Source organism: Petromyzon marinus, chromosome 56 (assembly GCF_048934315.1).
Source record: "Petromyzon marinus isolate PM22_M1 ecotype Great Lakes invasive population chromosome 56, UKy_Petmar_22M1.pri1.0, whole genome shotgun sequence".
NCBI lineage: Eukaryota > Metazoa > Chordata > Hyperoartia > Petromyzontiformes > Petromyzontidae > Petromyzon > Petromyzon marinus.
Window position 1 is genome coordinate 4067474 of NC_133722.1, and position 16115 is coordinate 4083588.

Consider the following 16115-nt stretch of genomic DNA (forward strand, 5'->3'; position numbering starts at 1 on the left):
GTAGCCGTGCCGGCCTTCACCGTCTGTTTACAGTCTAACGGCGGAATCTTTGAGGGTGTGAGTGACTGGATGGGGTGAGCGCGTTGTTTGCTCCGAGTCGCTCTCTCCCCATTGGCGAGTTGAGCCGAAACGTCATAATAGGAGCGTCGCTCACGTGGGGGCAGGGCGTGCCTTTGGCTCCCCCTGGTGGCCAAACCACCGTGAGTTTTGTTTTCAACAGGATTGAGGGCGCCGCCTGACCGATCGCCGCATCCCCCGCCGAGCTGACGATGTCGTTTAACTCCGCCACCGATGCGTCGCGAAACGCGTGTGCACCCACGTGACAATTTCATCTGTCGGGTGGTGGGGGGGGGGTCACGACAACACAAATTCGGCCGGATCCATTGCGAGGCCTGAGCCGAAAAATCAGTTTGACGACGCCTGTCAGATTTCTTTTTGTCTCATTTACTTTTGTAAGTAAAAGAATAAAAAAAAGAGATAATACTCTAACCCCACGTCAAAAAAATGTCGCCCGTTATGTTTATAAGGGGAGCAATGCCGAGCCTTTGCAATGCATTCTGGGCGGCTCGGCCCCTTGTCACATGGTTACGATTTCTTGTCACATGGTTACGATTTCTTGTCACGTGGACTCGAGGCGTCTTTGTGGCACGTTGCTCAGCATGGGCTGCGAGCCGCCGTGCAAGCAAGGCCCTCGTCACACACCGCACGGTCGGAGCCCTCGTCACGCACTGCCCTCGTAAATGCTCGTAAAGCCAGGGCACGCACATCATCGCCATCGTCATCATCGCCTCCCCTCGCATCTTTTTGCCCTACTTTCTCCTGACACAATCTCCCCTTGCGTCACACTTCCTCCTCCTCCACGCGTGGATCACTTTCCTCCTCCCATTGACCTCCTCCTCACATCTCCTGCCCCCCCCCCCCCCTCACAGCATCTCCAACACCACCTCATCAGATTTTCCCCCTCACATCATTTACCCCTCTTCCTCCTTTCCCTCACATCTGCACCTCACACCATCTCCCTACCCCCCCCCCCCCATCATTGCCCCCCCCCCCCCTCCCATCGCCAGCCTCTCTCTGCCCACGGTCGCCCCCCTCGCACCGGCCGTGAGGAGCGGCGTCCTAACTCTCCTCCCGAGTTGCAGAGGAATTCATTCAGAAAAGCTACGCGATCGACGCCCCTAAAGACTTAGCGCGCGTGCGTTCGCTTGCCAGCGTCCGAGACTCGCTGCGACGCGCGGATCGGAAACGCGTGGGACGCCGACCCCTTAAAGAAGCGGAAACGGCAGCTGCGGAGGGCGTAACGACGCGGCGACAGACACCCGCGCGCGACGCGCCAGTTTCGTCCTGGCAAGGACTCATCGGCACGGTACGGTCACCCCAATCCTCACCCGCTGCAGCCTGCCTCTGGGAACCGTATACGCGTGCAGTCCGCGGCAGGTCGGGGAGGCCCCCGTTCAGCAGTAGATAGATCATGTCTGCCGAGGATGCTTCAGCGTAACAGCCGTGAGAGCGAGCGGGTGGCACCCGCTGGGGGCAGCGGAGGTAAGGTGGCTTAGAAAAAAAACGTTTGTAGGTTGGCGGGGAGGCGAGCTGACGGGAAGTCGGCAGAGTGGCAGCAGGAAGTGGACTAGCGGGTGGAGCCGATCATGACTTTGGAGACGAAGTTGACGATGGCGGAGGCGGGCTGCTCGGGGTCCAGCTCGGCGAAGAGGTGGCACATATTGTCGGACACGCTGCCTTGCTTGCGCGCCACGAAGCCGAACACACTGCGTGTGCGAGCGCGTCGAGCACGTGCGTCGGTGGCGTGTGCGTGCGTGCGCGTGCGTGCATGTGTGTGCGCGTGCAGGTGTGTGTTGGGGCACGCGTGTGCGCGCGCGCGTGCGTGTTTATGCGAGCGAGTGTTTGTGCAGAGCACAGCAAATATGAACATCATTAGGAGGTTCAAACCGGAACTTGCACTCATTCAAGCACGGTCAGGAAACGTTTCCTAGCTATTACCGAGCAATCGGCCCGTTTAATCAGGGGCCTCGGTTGGGGTCCCGCAGGGTCTGTGTGTAGGGTCTAGCAGGGGTTTGTGTGTGGGGTCTAGCTGGGGTCTGTGTGTGGGGTCTAGCTGGGGTCTGTGTGTGGGGTCTAGCAGGGGTCTGTGTGTGGGGTCTAGCTGGGGTCTGTGTGTGGGGTCTAGCTGGGGTCTGTGTGTGGGGTCTAGCAGGGGTCTGTGTGTGGGGTCTAGCTGGGGTTTGTGTGGGGTCTAGCTGGGGTCTGTGTGTAGGGTCTAGCTGGGGTTTGTGTGTGGGGTCTAGCAGGGGTTTGTGTGTGGGGTCTAGCAGGGGTTTGTGTGTGGGGTGTAGCTGGGGTCTGTGTGTGGGGTCTGTGTATGGGGTCTAGCAGGGGTCTGTGTGTAGGGTCTAGCAGGGGTTTGTGTGTGGGGTCTAGCTGGGGTCTGTGTGTGGGGTCTAGCTGGGGTCTGTGTGTGGGGTCTAGCAGGGGTCTGTGTGTGGGGTCTAGCTGGGGTCTGTGTGTGGGGTCTAGCTGGGGTCTGTGTGTGGGGTCTAGCAGGGGTCTGTGTGTGGGGTCTAGCTGGGGTTTGTGTGGGGTCTAGCTGGGGTCTGTGTGTAGGGTCTAGCTGGGGTTTGTGTGTGGGGTCTAGCAGGGGTTTGTGTGTGGGGTCTAGCAGGGGTTTGTGTGTGGGGTGTAGCTGGGGTCTGTGTGTGGGGTCTGTGTATGGGGTCTAGCAGGGGTCTGTGTGTGGGGTCTAGCTGGGGTTTGTGTGTGGGGTCTAGCAGGGGTTTGTGTGTGGGGTCTAGCTGGGGTCTGTGTGTGGGGTCTGTGTATGGGGTCTAGCAGGGGTCTGTGTGTGGGGACTAGCTGGGGTCTGTGTGTGGGGTCTAGCTGGGGTCTGTGTGTGGGGTCTAGCTGGGGTCTGTGTGTGGGGTCTAGCTGGGGTCTAGCTGGGGTCTGTGTGTGGGGTTTAGCTGGGGTCTAGCTGGGGTCTGTGTGTGGGGTCTAGCTGGGGTCTCTGTGTGGGGTCTAGCTGGGGTCTGTGTGTGGGGTCTAGCTGGGGTCTAGCAGGGGTCTGTGTGTGGGGTCTAGCTGGGGTCTAGCTGGGGTCTGTGTGTGGGGTCTAGCTGGGGTCTGTGTGTGGGGTCTAGCTGGGGTCTGTGTGTGGGGTCTGTGTGTGGGGTCTAGCTGGGGTCTGTGTGTGGGGTCTAGCTGGGGTCTAGCTGGGGTCTGTGTGTGGGGTCTAGCTGGGGTCTGTGTGTGGGGTCTAGCTGGGGTCTGTGTGTGGGGTCTAGCTGGGGTCTAGCTGGGGTCTGTGTGTGGAGTCTAGCTGGGGTCTAGCTGGGATCTGTGTGTGGGGTCGAGCTGGGGTCTAGCTGGGGTCTGTGTGTGGGGTCTAGCTGGGGTCTAGCTGGGGTCTAGCTGGGGTCTAGCTGGGGTCTAGCTGGGGTCTGTGTGTGGGGTCTAGCTGGGGTCTAGCAGGGGTCTGTGTGTGGGGTCTAGCTGGGGTCTAGCTGGGGTCTGTGTGTGGGGTCTAGCTGGGGTCTGTGTGTGGGGTCTAGCTGGGGTCTGTGTGTGGGGTCTGTGTGTGGGGTCTAGCTGGGGTCTGTGTGTGGGGTCTAGCTGGGGTCTAGCTGGGGTCTGTGTGTGGGGTCTAGCTGGGGTCTGTGTGTGGGGTCTAGCTGGGGTCTGTGTCTGGGGTCTAGCTGGGGTCTAGCTGGGGTCTGTGTGTGGGGTCTAGCTGGGGTCTGTGTGTGGGGTCTAGCTGGGGTCTGTGTGTGGGGTCTAGCTGGGGTCTAGCTGGGGTCTGTGTGTGGGGTCTAGCTGGGGTCTGTGTGTGGGGTCTAGCTGGGGTCTAGCTGGGGTCTGTGTGTGGGGTCTAGCTGGGGTCTGTGTGTGGGGTCTAGCTGGGGTCTGTGTGTGGGGTCTAGCTGGGGTCTAGCTGGGGTCTGTGTGTGGGGTCTAGCTGGGGTCTGTGTGTGGGGTCTAGCTGGGGTCTAGCTGGGGTCTGTGTGTGGGGTCTAGCTGGGGTCTGTGTGTGGGGTCTAGCTGGGGTCTGTGTGTGGGGTCTAGCTGGGGTCTAGCTGGGGTCTGTGTGTGGGGTCTAGCTGGGGTCTAGCTGGGGTCTGTGTGTGGGGTCTAGCTGGGGTCTGTGTGTGGGGTCTAGCTGGGGTCTGTGTGTGGGGTCTGTGTGTGGGGTCTAGCTGGGGTCTGTGTGTGGGGTCTGTGTGTGGGGTCTGTGTGTGGGGTCCCAGGGTCCCCGGCACTCACGCTGCGTTGTTGCCGTTTTCTCTCCTCCAGCTGCCCTCGGCACCGCGGGCGGAGGGGGTCCGGTGACGGCACACACACACAGACACGCACACGCACACACACACACGCACACACGCACACACACACACACGCGCACACACAGACAGACACACACACATGCACGCACACGCATGCACGCGCACAGACACACGCGCACACACACACATGCGCGCACACACACACACGCACACGTACGCACACGCAGCAGCAGACACGCGCCCGCCCGTGTGTGTGCGTGCAACACGTCCGTATGCGTTGGTGCGTGGGTGCGTACGCGTGCGCGCGTGTTCATCTCACTATCTGAACCGGTCCTGGGCCTCCCCTAGGTAGACTCGGCCTTAAATGAGTACCTGCTGCGGTGTGTAAACATCAGCACTTGGGAAACAAAGGTTGCCGGGTGTGGTGGTGGTGGTGGTGTTAGCCAGACCACTTCCTCGTGCGCCGTGCCGGCCTTCACAGCGCTTGTTAAAGGCTAAACGCGGGAGTGGGGGTGGTGGTGGTGGTGTCTTTGTGCCCATCCTCACCGTCGGTTCTGAGGGTCCAGGTCGCAGAAGGTGACCGTGGAGACAGGGTAGTGCCTTCGGAAAAACAACCTGGCGAGGGGAACACGGAGCCCGCCGTCAAAACCCAAACCCCCCTCGCCCGCCAACGCGGCGGTGACGCTGCACGGCGTTTGGGGTGTCGCATCGTCACACCGGCGAGACCCAGAGCGCTCGCGACGTTGCCAACGAGACTCTCGTGTTCCGGTGCCGCCGTGGTCTCGTCCGGGTAAACAGCATTGGTGGGTGCGTTGGTGGGTGGGTGGGTTGGTGGGTGGGTGCGTTGGTGGATGGGTTGGTGGGTGGGTGGATTGGTGGATGGGTGGATGGGTGAGTGGATTGGTGGATGGGTGCGTTGGTGGATGGGTTGGTGGGTGGATTGGTGGATTGGTGGATGGGTGGATGGGTGCGTTGGTGGATGGGTGCGTTGGTAGGTGTGGGTGGGTTGGTGGGTGGATTGGTGGATGTGTGGATGGGTGGATTGGTGGATAGGTGCGTTGGTGGATGGGTGCGTTGATAGGTGTGGGTGGGTTGGTGGGTTGGTGGGTTGGTTGGTGGGTGGGTTAGCGGGTAGGTGCGTTGGCGGGTGGATTGGCGGGTGCGTGCGTTGGTGGATGGGTGCATTCGTGGGTGGGTGCGTTGGTGGGTGGGTTGGTGGGTGGGTAGGTGGGTTGGTGGGTGGGTAGGTGCGTTGGTGGGTGGGTTGGTGGGTGTGTTGGTGGGTGGGTTAGCGGGTAGGTGCGTTGGCGGGTGGATTGGCGGGTGGATTGGTGGGTGGGCGAGTTTTTTTTTTTAAATGGGCGAGTGGGTGTGTGAATGGGTAGGCAAGAATGTGGCTGAGTGTGTGAGAATGGCGGGGGGGGGGAAGTGAAGGGCGCTGGGCGAGAGGTGAGGAGGGGGGGGGGCGAGGGGGTGGGGCGATGGGTGGGTGGTGCGGGGGGGGCCCCCCTGGACACCTGCGCTGGTTGTCCGTGAGCGTGATGCCCTGGTCCGACACTTTGAAGTGGACGACGGTGGGCGTGGGTGCGGGACTTTGCGTCAGCGTCTCGCTCACGGCCTTGCCCACGGCCAGCGGGCCCGTGAGCGACTCCATCTCCACAACGCCCAGGAAGAGGACATTGCACGCTGCGCCGTGCGGGGGAGGGCAGGGGAGGGAGGGAGGATCAGTGAGTGACCAGTGGACGTAAGGAAATGATAACATACCCTAGGCGCAGGAGTGTTGAGACTCAAAGAAGCCTCACTGAGCAAATGACATCGCTCTTCACATCACCACCAGCACTATCTCCATCAATACCATTACCAGAGTCGGCATTACCACGACGACCTTCACCACCGACAGCACCATCATCGTCACCACCACCATCGTCACCACCACCACCATCGTCACCACCACCATCGTCACGACCACCACCATCGTCACGACCACCACCATCGTCACCACCACCACCGTCACCACCACCATCGTCACCACCACCACCGACGGCACCACCATCGTCACCACCACCACCACCATCGTCACCACCACCACCGACAGCACCACCATCGTCACCACCACCACCATCGTCACCACCACCACCACCATCGTCACCACCACCACCACCACCGTCACCACCACCACCATCGTCACTATCCCCCGTGCCCCCCACTCACCTGCCCCCTGCCGCAGGAGCTCGGAGACGGAGCTGGGCACCACTGGTGGGCTCGCTGTCGGCTCCCGCGCCACGGGTTCCAGCGCCACGTCCAGGGGGTCTACACGGGGGCAGAAGTGATGGGGGGGGGGCACAATGGGGGGGGGATGGGGGGCACAATGGGGGGGTACAATGGGGGGGGGAGGGGGCACAGGGGGTGCGGTGAGACTCCGCACGGCGGTAACAACGCGGGGACATCGTCAGATCGCAGACAATTACTCAGACGCAGGCCCACGCAAACGGACTAACCGGACGGGCAGCCCGACGGACAGACAAGACACGGAGACAGACGCACGTGCAGCAGGCAGACATGCAGACGTACAACCACGGGCCGAAGGTGCACGGGCACACGCGGACGGCGTGCGGTGGCAGTGCCGCTGTTACCGTGCGAGGGGATGGCGAGCTTGCAGGGCAGGGCGAGTGGTGTGATGGAGTGCTGGTACACCAGCGCCGTCAGACTCCCTGCCGCACAGCAAAGACAAAGAACCCGGCCCCGTATCGCCTTCAACGGACCGTCGGGGCAAGCGCCGTTGGCGGGCAGCGCCCGCGAAGGCCGGTAACGGCGCACCAGGCGGCGGCGTGGCCGGCAGCACGCCCGGCCGCCTTTGTCTCCCCAGTGGCGATGTTCACTAAACACCGCTACACCGGGTACTCACTTGAGGCCGAGCCGACCTAGGGGAGGCCCGGGACCGGTTAAGACAATCGTCGCCGGTGTTGGCCCCCGGGTTCGTAGCGCGGCGTAGCGCTAACCGCTGCGCCGCCGCTCCCCACACACGCGCAGACAAAGGTCCCCCGTGCGGCGTACACACACTGTTGAGGCAAGTGCTCTTCAGCGAGCAGCACCTGTGAAGGCCAACGCGGCACACGAGTGGGGGGTGGGTTGGGTGCCATCACCACGCCGGGCCACGGTAAGATGTTCCGGGACTTTGTTCACCGGTCCCGGTGGCCGTGGGGCGGGGGAATCGAACTCGGGGAGAGGGGGGGGGTGTTGGCGGGGGGGGGGGGCGCGACTCACCGAACACCGGCTCGTTGGGGCAGCCCTTGAGCCGCACCCCCTTGGCGCAGGACTCGATGAGGAAGTGACGCACCAGCTCGCTGGTGCCGTCTCCTGCGGAGTGGGGGGGGTGAGAGAGAGTGGGGGGGGGGGGTTGTGGATGGTGTGAGAGAGAGTTGGGGGGGGGGGGGTTGTGGATGGTGTGAGAGAGAGTTGGGGGGGGGGTTGTGGAAGGTGTGTGAAGAGAGAGTTGGGGGGGATTGTGGACAGTGTGAGAGAGAGTTGGGGGGGGGGGTTGTGGATGGTGTGAGAGAGAGTTGGGGGGGGGGTTGTGGATGGTGTGAGAGAGAGTTGGGGGGGGATTGTGGACAGTGTGAGAGAGAGTTGGGGGGGGGGTTGTGGATGGTGTGAGAGAGAAGTTGGGGGGGGGGGGTTGTGGATGGTGTGAGAGAGAGTTGGGGGGGGTTGTGGATGGTGTGAGAGAGAATTGGGGGGGGGGGTTGTGGATGGTGTGAGAGAGAGTTGGGGGGGATTGTGGACAGTGTGAGAGAGAGTTGGGGGGGGGGATTGTGGACAGTGTGAGAGAGAGTTGGGGGGGGGGTTGTGGATGGTGTGAGAGAGAGTTGGGGGGGGGGTTGTGGATGGTGTGAGAGAGAGTTGGGGGGGGGGGGTTGTGGATGGTGTGAGAGAGAGTTGGGGGGGGATTGTGGACAGTGTGAGAGAGAGTTGGGGGGGGGGGTTGTGGATGGTGTGAGAGAGAGTTGGGGGGGGGTTGTGGATGGTGTGAGAGAGAGTTGGGGGGGGGTTGTGGATGGTGTGAGAGACTTGAGATTGGGGGGGGGGGGGGGTTGTGGATGGTGTGAGAGAGTTGGGGGGGGATTGTGGACAGTGTGAGAGAGAGTTGGGGGGGGGGGGTTGTGGATGGTGTGAGAGAGAGTTGGGGGGGGGGGGGTTGTGGATGGTGTGAGAGAGAGTTGGGGGGGGGGGTTGTGGATGGTGTGAGAGAGAGTTGGGGGGGGGGGGTTGTGGATGGTGTGAGAGAGTGGGGGGGGGTGTGGGACAGTGTGAGAGAGAGTTGGGGGGGGGGGGTTGTGGATGGTGTGAGAGAGAGTTGGGGGGGGGGGTTGTGGATGGTGTGAGAGAGAGTTGGGGGGGGTTGTGGATGGTGTGAGAGATGTGGGGGGGGGGGTGTGGATGGTGTGAGAGGTTGGGGGGGGTTGTGGATGGGTGTGTGAGAGTATTGGGGGGGGGGGTTGTGGATGGTGTGAGAGAGAGTTGGGGGGGGATTGTGGACAGTGTGAGAGAGAGTTGGGGGGGGGGGTTGTGGAGGTGTGAGAGAGAGTTGGGGGGGGTGTGAGAGAGTTGGGGGGGTTGTGGACAGTGAGAGAGAGTTGGGGGGGGGCAGCACGGTGACTCCTGCGGCAAGAGGCTACTTGAGTGTACCTCGCGGCGTGAGCGAGCGAGGTACACTCGCCACCCAACGAGGCCTTCCGACAGGCTTGTCGTGGGGGGGCGCGGGGGGGGGGGCAAGTGCTGTTAGCGAGCGCCCTACGAGGACCGGCACGGCGCACGCCCGGCCGCCTTTGTCTCTCATCGTACAAAGACAAAGATCCCCCGTGTAGCCTGAACAGACTGTAGGGGCAAGTGCTGTTAGCGAGCAGCGCCTGTGAAGGCCGGAACGGCACACGAGGGGGTGGGTGGCCAGCACCACGCCCGACCGCCTTTGTCTCCCCAGTGGCGATGTTTACTACACCGCACCAGGTACTCATTTGAGGCTGAGTCGACCTAGGGGAAGCCCGGGACCGGTTCAGATAATCGTCACCGGTGTTGGCCATGAGCGGGAATCGAACTCGGGTCGCCAGGTTCGTAGCGCAGCGCGCTAACCGCTGCACCACCGCTCCCCACTCATATTGTACACACACACACCAACACACACCAACACACACACACACGCACACACACCAACACGCACACCAACACACACACACACCAACACACACATACACGCACACACACACCAACACACACATACACGCACACACACACACACCAACACACGCACCCACACACGTAAACACACAGCGCAACATTGGCCAAGAATGTCTGATATCGCCAGTCTCATCAGACCCTGAATCCGGCCCTGCCGCCCACAACCGGATCGGCTGGAGTGGGTACCGTGGGCGGGGGAGCGGCTAGACGGGGGGACCCCACGGGGACCTCACGGGGACCCCACGCGGGGGACCCCACGGGGACCCCACGGGGACACCACGGGGACCCCACGGGGACACCACGCGGGGACACCACGGGGACCCCACGGGGACCCCACGGGGACCCCACGGGGACCCCACGGGGACCCCACGGGGACCCCACGTGGGGACCCCACGGGGACACCACGGGGACCCCACGGGGACACCACGCGGGGACCCCACGGGTTGGTGCGGTGGGGGGTGTCAATTCTGTCCATCTAGCCGGACGACGAGAACGGCTTCACCTCTGTCGAGCGGCGTGTCGGGGAGCTCCACCAATGAAACACTCCTTGGGACTCACCCACCCACTGACCCACACGCTCACTCAATGTGATGTGGCGTGTTGTCTATTGGGTAGCGGTGCGATGCGTGGCAGTGCGGTGGGGGTGGCGGTACCGGTCTTGTTGGGCTGCGGCACGCCGGGCGGTGCGGTCGCCACCTTCATGGCGAGGCCGTACGCCCCGCGGAACGAATGGCTGTCTCTCACCACGAATGCGCCGGGCTCACGCTCCCGCAGCACCGCGATCGCTAACGCCACGACCACAACAACAATCAACAACAACCAACAACAACTATCAACAGCAAACAGCGCCACCACCATCGACGAGCACAGCTCGCACGCTTGGAGCACGGCGATCGCTCCAGCCACAATCACAACAACCAACAACAACCAACAACAACAATCAATAACAATCAACAACAACCATCAACAACAATCAACAACAACAATCAACAACAACGAACAGCGCCACCACCATCGACGAACCGCGATCGCTCCCGCCACAACCACAACAATCAACAACAACAACCATCAACAACCGCCACCACAGCCACCACAACAAAATCTACAGCCAGCATCACCGCCGCGAGCACGAGGCCAAGATCGCACCTCGCGCGGCACCGAGAACGCCACAACCACACCGCAACCGCAGCAACGGCAGCAGCAGCAACAACAATCAGCGGGGGCACAACAACCGGCTCCCGATATCCCTCGCCGCCAAAGGGAGGCCAGGGCCGGGAATCGAACTGGGGTGGCCGGGTTGGGAGCGCGTTGGCACCAGCTCGGTGTCTGCGATGAACCCCGTGAGACACACAGACGCAGAGACCCAGGATTTGAACCCAGGAAGTCAGGGGGCCGGCTTCAGTGGGTGTTGGTAACCATGAGTCTCTGGGACACCACTGCCAGTGAAGGTCTTTGCTGGAATTCCGACTCGGTGCCGGCACTGGCAGCTGCTTCCCTCCTGCCCTCGATAGCCACTCCACACACACACAGACACACGCACACACTACTACACTGTGTACACACACACTACTACACTGTGTACACACACACTACTACACTGGGTACACACACACACTACTACACTGTGTACACACACACACTACTACACTGTGTACACACACACTACTACGCTGTGTACACACACACTACTACACTGTGTACACACACACACTACTACACTGTGTACACACATACTACTACACTGTGCACACACACTACTACACTGTGTACACACACACACACTACTACACTGTGTACACACACACACTACTACGCTGTGTACACACACACACACACTACTACGCTGTGTACACACACACACTACTACACTGTGTACACACACACTACTACACTGGGTACACACACACACTACTACACTGTGTACACACACACACTACTACACTGTGTACACACACACTACTACGCTGTGTACACACACACTACTACACTGTGTACACACACACACTACTACACTGTGTACACACATACTACTACACTGTGCACACACACTACTACACTGTGTACACACACACACACTACTACACTGTGTACACACACACACTACTACGCTGTGTACACACACACACACACTACTACGCTGTGTACACACACACACTACTACACTGTGTACACACACACACACACTACACTGTGTACACACACACACTACTACGCTGTGTACACACACACACTACTACACTGTGTACACACACACACACTACTACACTGTGTACACACACACACTACTACACTGTGTACACACACACACTACTACACTGTGTACACACACACTACTACGCTGTGTACACACACACACACTACTACACTGTGTACACACACACACTACTACGCTGGGTACACACACACACTACTACGCTGTGTACACACACACTACTACACTGTGTACACACACACACACTACTACACTGTGCACACACACACACTACTACTACACTGTGTACACACACACACACTACTACACTGTGTACACACACACTGCTACGCTGTGTACACACACACACTACTACGCTGTGTACACACACACACTACTACGCTGTGTACACACACACACTACTACGCTGTGTACACACACACACTACTACACTGGGTACACACACACACGCTACTACGCTGTGTACACACACACACACTACTACACTGTGTACACACACTACTACACTGTGTACACGCACACACTACTACACTGTGTACACACACACACTACTACGCTGTGTACACACACACACTACTACGCTGTGTACACACACACACTACTACGCTGTGTACACACACACACTACTACGCTGTGTACACACACACTACTACACTGGGTACACACACACACACTACTACACTGGGTACACACACACACACTACTACGCTGTGTACACACACACACACTACTACGCTGTGTACACACACACTACGACACTGTGTACACGCACACTACTACACTGGGTACACACACACACTACTACACTGGGTACACACACACACTACTACGCTGAGTACACACACTACTACACTGTGTACACACACACACTACTACACTGTGTACACACACACACTACTAGACTGTGTAAACACATACACACAACTACACTGTGCACACACACTATTACACTGTTCACACACACACTACTACGCTGTGTACACACACACACTACTACACTGTGCACACACACACACTACTACACTGTGTAAACACATACACACAACTACACTGTTCACACACACACCCTACTACACTGTGCACACACACACACACTACTACACTGTGCACACACATACACACAACTACACTGTGCACACACACTATTACACTGTTCACACACACACACACTACTACACTGTGTACACACACACACTACTACGCTGAGTACACACACTACTACACTGTGTACACACACTACTACACTGTGTACACACACACACTATTACACTGTGTACACACACACACTACTACACTGTGCACACACACACTACTACACTGTGTACACACACACACACTACTACACTGTGTACACACACACACTACTACACTGTGTACACACACACACTACTACACTGTGTACACACACACACTACTACACTGTGCACACACACACTACTACACTGTGTACACACACACACACACTACTACACTGTGTACACACACACACACTACTACACTGTGTACACACACACACTACTACACTGTGTACACACACACACTACTACACTGTGCACACACACACTACTACGCTGTGTACACACACACACACTACTACACTGTGTATACACACACACTACTACACTGGGTACACATACACACTACATTGTGTACACACACACTACACCGTGTACACACAAACACACACTACTACACTGTGTATATACACACACTACTACACTGTGTACACACACACAACTACACTGTGTACACACACACACTACTACACTGTGTACACACACACACACCTACACTGTGTATATATACACACACACTACTACACTGTGTACACACACACAACTACACTGTGTATATATATACACACACACACTACTACACTGTGTACACACACACACACTACTACGTTGTGTACACACACACACACACTACTATGCTGTGTACACACACACACTACTACGCTGTGTACACACACACACACTACTACGCTGGGTACACACACACACTACTACGCTGTGTACACACACACACTACTACACTGGGTACACACACACACACTACTACGCTGGGTACACACACTACTACACTGGGTACACACACACACTACTACGCTGGGTACACACACTACTACGCTGAGTACACACACTACTACACTGTGCACACACACACACTACTACGCTGAGTACACACACACACTACTACACTGTGTACACACACACACTACTACACTGTGTACACACATACACACAACTACACTGTTCACACACAACTACACTGTTCACACACACACACTACTACACTGTGCACACACACACACTACTACACTGTGCACACACATACACACAACTACACTGTGCACACACACTATTACACTGTTCACACACACATACTACTACACTGTGTACACACACACACTACTACGCTGAGTACACACACTACTACACTGTGTACACACACTACTACACTGTGTACACACACACACACTATTACACTGTGTACACACACACTACTACACTGTGCACACACACACTACTACACTGTGTACACACACACACTACTACACTGTGTACACACACACACTACTACACTGTGTACACACACACACTACTACACTGTGTACACACACACACTACTACACTGTGCACACACACACTACTACACTGTGTACACACACACACACTACTACACTGTGTACACACACACACTACTACACTGTGTACACACACACACTACTACACTGTGTACACACACACACTACTACACTGTGCACACACACACTACTACACTGTGTACACACACACACACTACTACACTGTGTATACACACACACTACTACACTGGGTACACATACACACTACATTGTGTACACACACACTACACCGTGTACACACAAACACACACTACTACACTGTGTATATACACACACTACTACACTGTGTACACACACACAACTACACTGTGTACACACACACACTACTACACTGTGTACACACACACACACACCTACACTGTGTATATATACACACACACTACTACACTGTGTACACACACACAACTACACTGTGTATATATACACACACACACTACTACACTGTGTACACACACACTACTACACTGTGTACACACACACACTACTACGTTGTGTACACACACACACACACTACTATGCTGTGTACACACACACACTACTACGCTGTGTACACACACACACACTACTACACTGGGTACACACACACATTACTACGCTGTGTACACACACACACTACTACACTGGGTACACACACACACACTACTACGCTGGGTACACACACTACTACACTGGGTACACACACACACTACTACGCTGGGTACACACACTACTACGCTGAGTACACACACTACTACACTGTGCACACACACACACACTACTACGCTGAGTACACACACACACTACTACACTGTGTACACACACACACTACTACACTGTGTACACACATACACACAACTACACTGTGCACACACACTATTACACTGTTCACACACACACACTACTACGCTGTGTACACACACACACTACTACACTGTGCACACACACACTACTACGCTGTGTACACACACACACTACTACACTGTGCACACACACACTACTACACTGTGTATACACACACACAACTACAATGTGCACACACACTATTACACTGTGTACACACACACACTACTACACTGTGTACACTACACACACTCAGACAGATACCACTATCCGAGACGAGCAGACACGGTAAGGGTCGTGGCAACGATGATCGTGATGAAGATGACAGGCGGAGAGAAGGACAACCCAAGGGACGGACAAGACAGACAGACGGACGGACTGCCAAGCGTACAGACGGACAGCCGGAGGAAGCGACAGACGGACGGGCACCTTGGTCACGGGACATCTCGGGCTTGTACCAGTACTTGGAGGTGTCCTGAACGAACTTCACGTTGGCCCTCGTCTTGGCACTCATGTCTGCAGCGACAGGGTCACAACGCACGTCTCTCGCACGGCGGCGTCTCCCACGTCTCCCGCGTCTCCCGCGCCTCATCGTCCCGGTATCTCTTCCCCCTGCCCTCCGTGTTGTCTCCGGACCGTCCGTGCGTCTGTCTCCCAGTCGGCCCGTGTGCGTGCGTTGTTTGTGTGCGCACCGCCGCCGTTCCCCTATCCGTACTCTCCCCGCGTGTCTCCCCGCTGTGTCGCGTGGATTTTTCTCCGGGTCCTCCGGTTTCCCCCCAACCCCCACACACACATTTAGACTCGACGTCGCGCGTTCAGGGGATTTGGCCGCGAGGCATTTTCACCCGACGGTGAGCCACTTTGGCGAGCCCTCATTTGCGGCAGCCAGGTCGCTTGTGAAAACGAGCCGCCCGGC

The 16115-nt window shown here is 57.6% G+C and overlaps 1 protein-coding gene across 3 annotated transcripts in view; it reads right to left on the reverse strand.

The window, feature by feature from the left end:
- Positions 1-1031: 1031 nt before the first annotated feature.
- Positions 1032-16115, reverse strand: part of LOC116954709 (tensin-3-like) — a 106839-nt gene continuing 91755 nt past the window's right edge. For all 3 annotated transcript variants that reach the window (XM_076052476.1, XM_076052478.1, XM_032975415.2), the window contains 9 exons: positions 15629-15715; positions 10175-10306; positions 7554-7646; positions 6923-7000; positions 6501-6599; positions 5807-5975; positions 4836-4904; positions 4273-4302; positions 1032-1766 (listed from right to left, as the gene is read on the reverse strand). In XM_076052476.1, the coding sequence (XP_075908591.1) occupies positions 1628-1766; positions 4273-4302; positions 4836-4904; positions 5807-5975; positions 6501-6599; positions 6923-7000; positions 7554-7646; positions 10175-10306; positions 15629-15715 (896 nt within the window). In that variant the 3' untranslated portion in view covers positions 1032-1627. The remainder of the gene's footprint in view (positions 1767-4272; positions 4303-4835; positions 4905-5806; positions 5976-6500; positions 6600-6922; positions 7001-7553; positions 7647-10174; positions 10307-15628; positions 15716-16115) is intronic.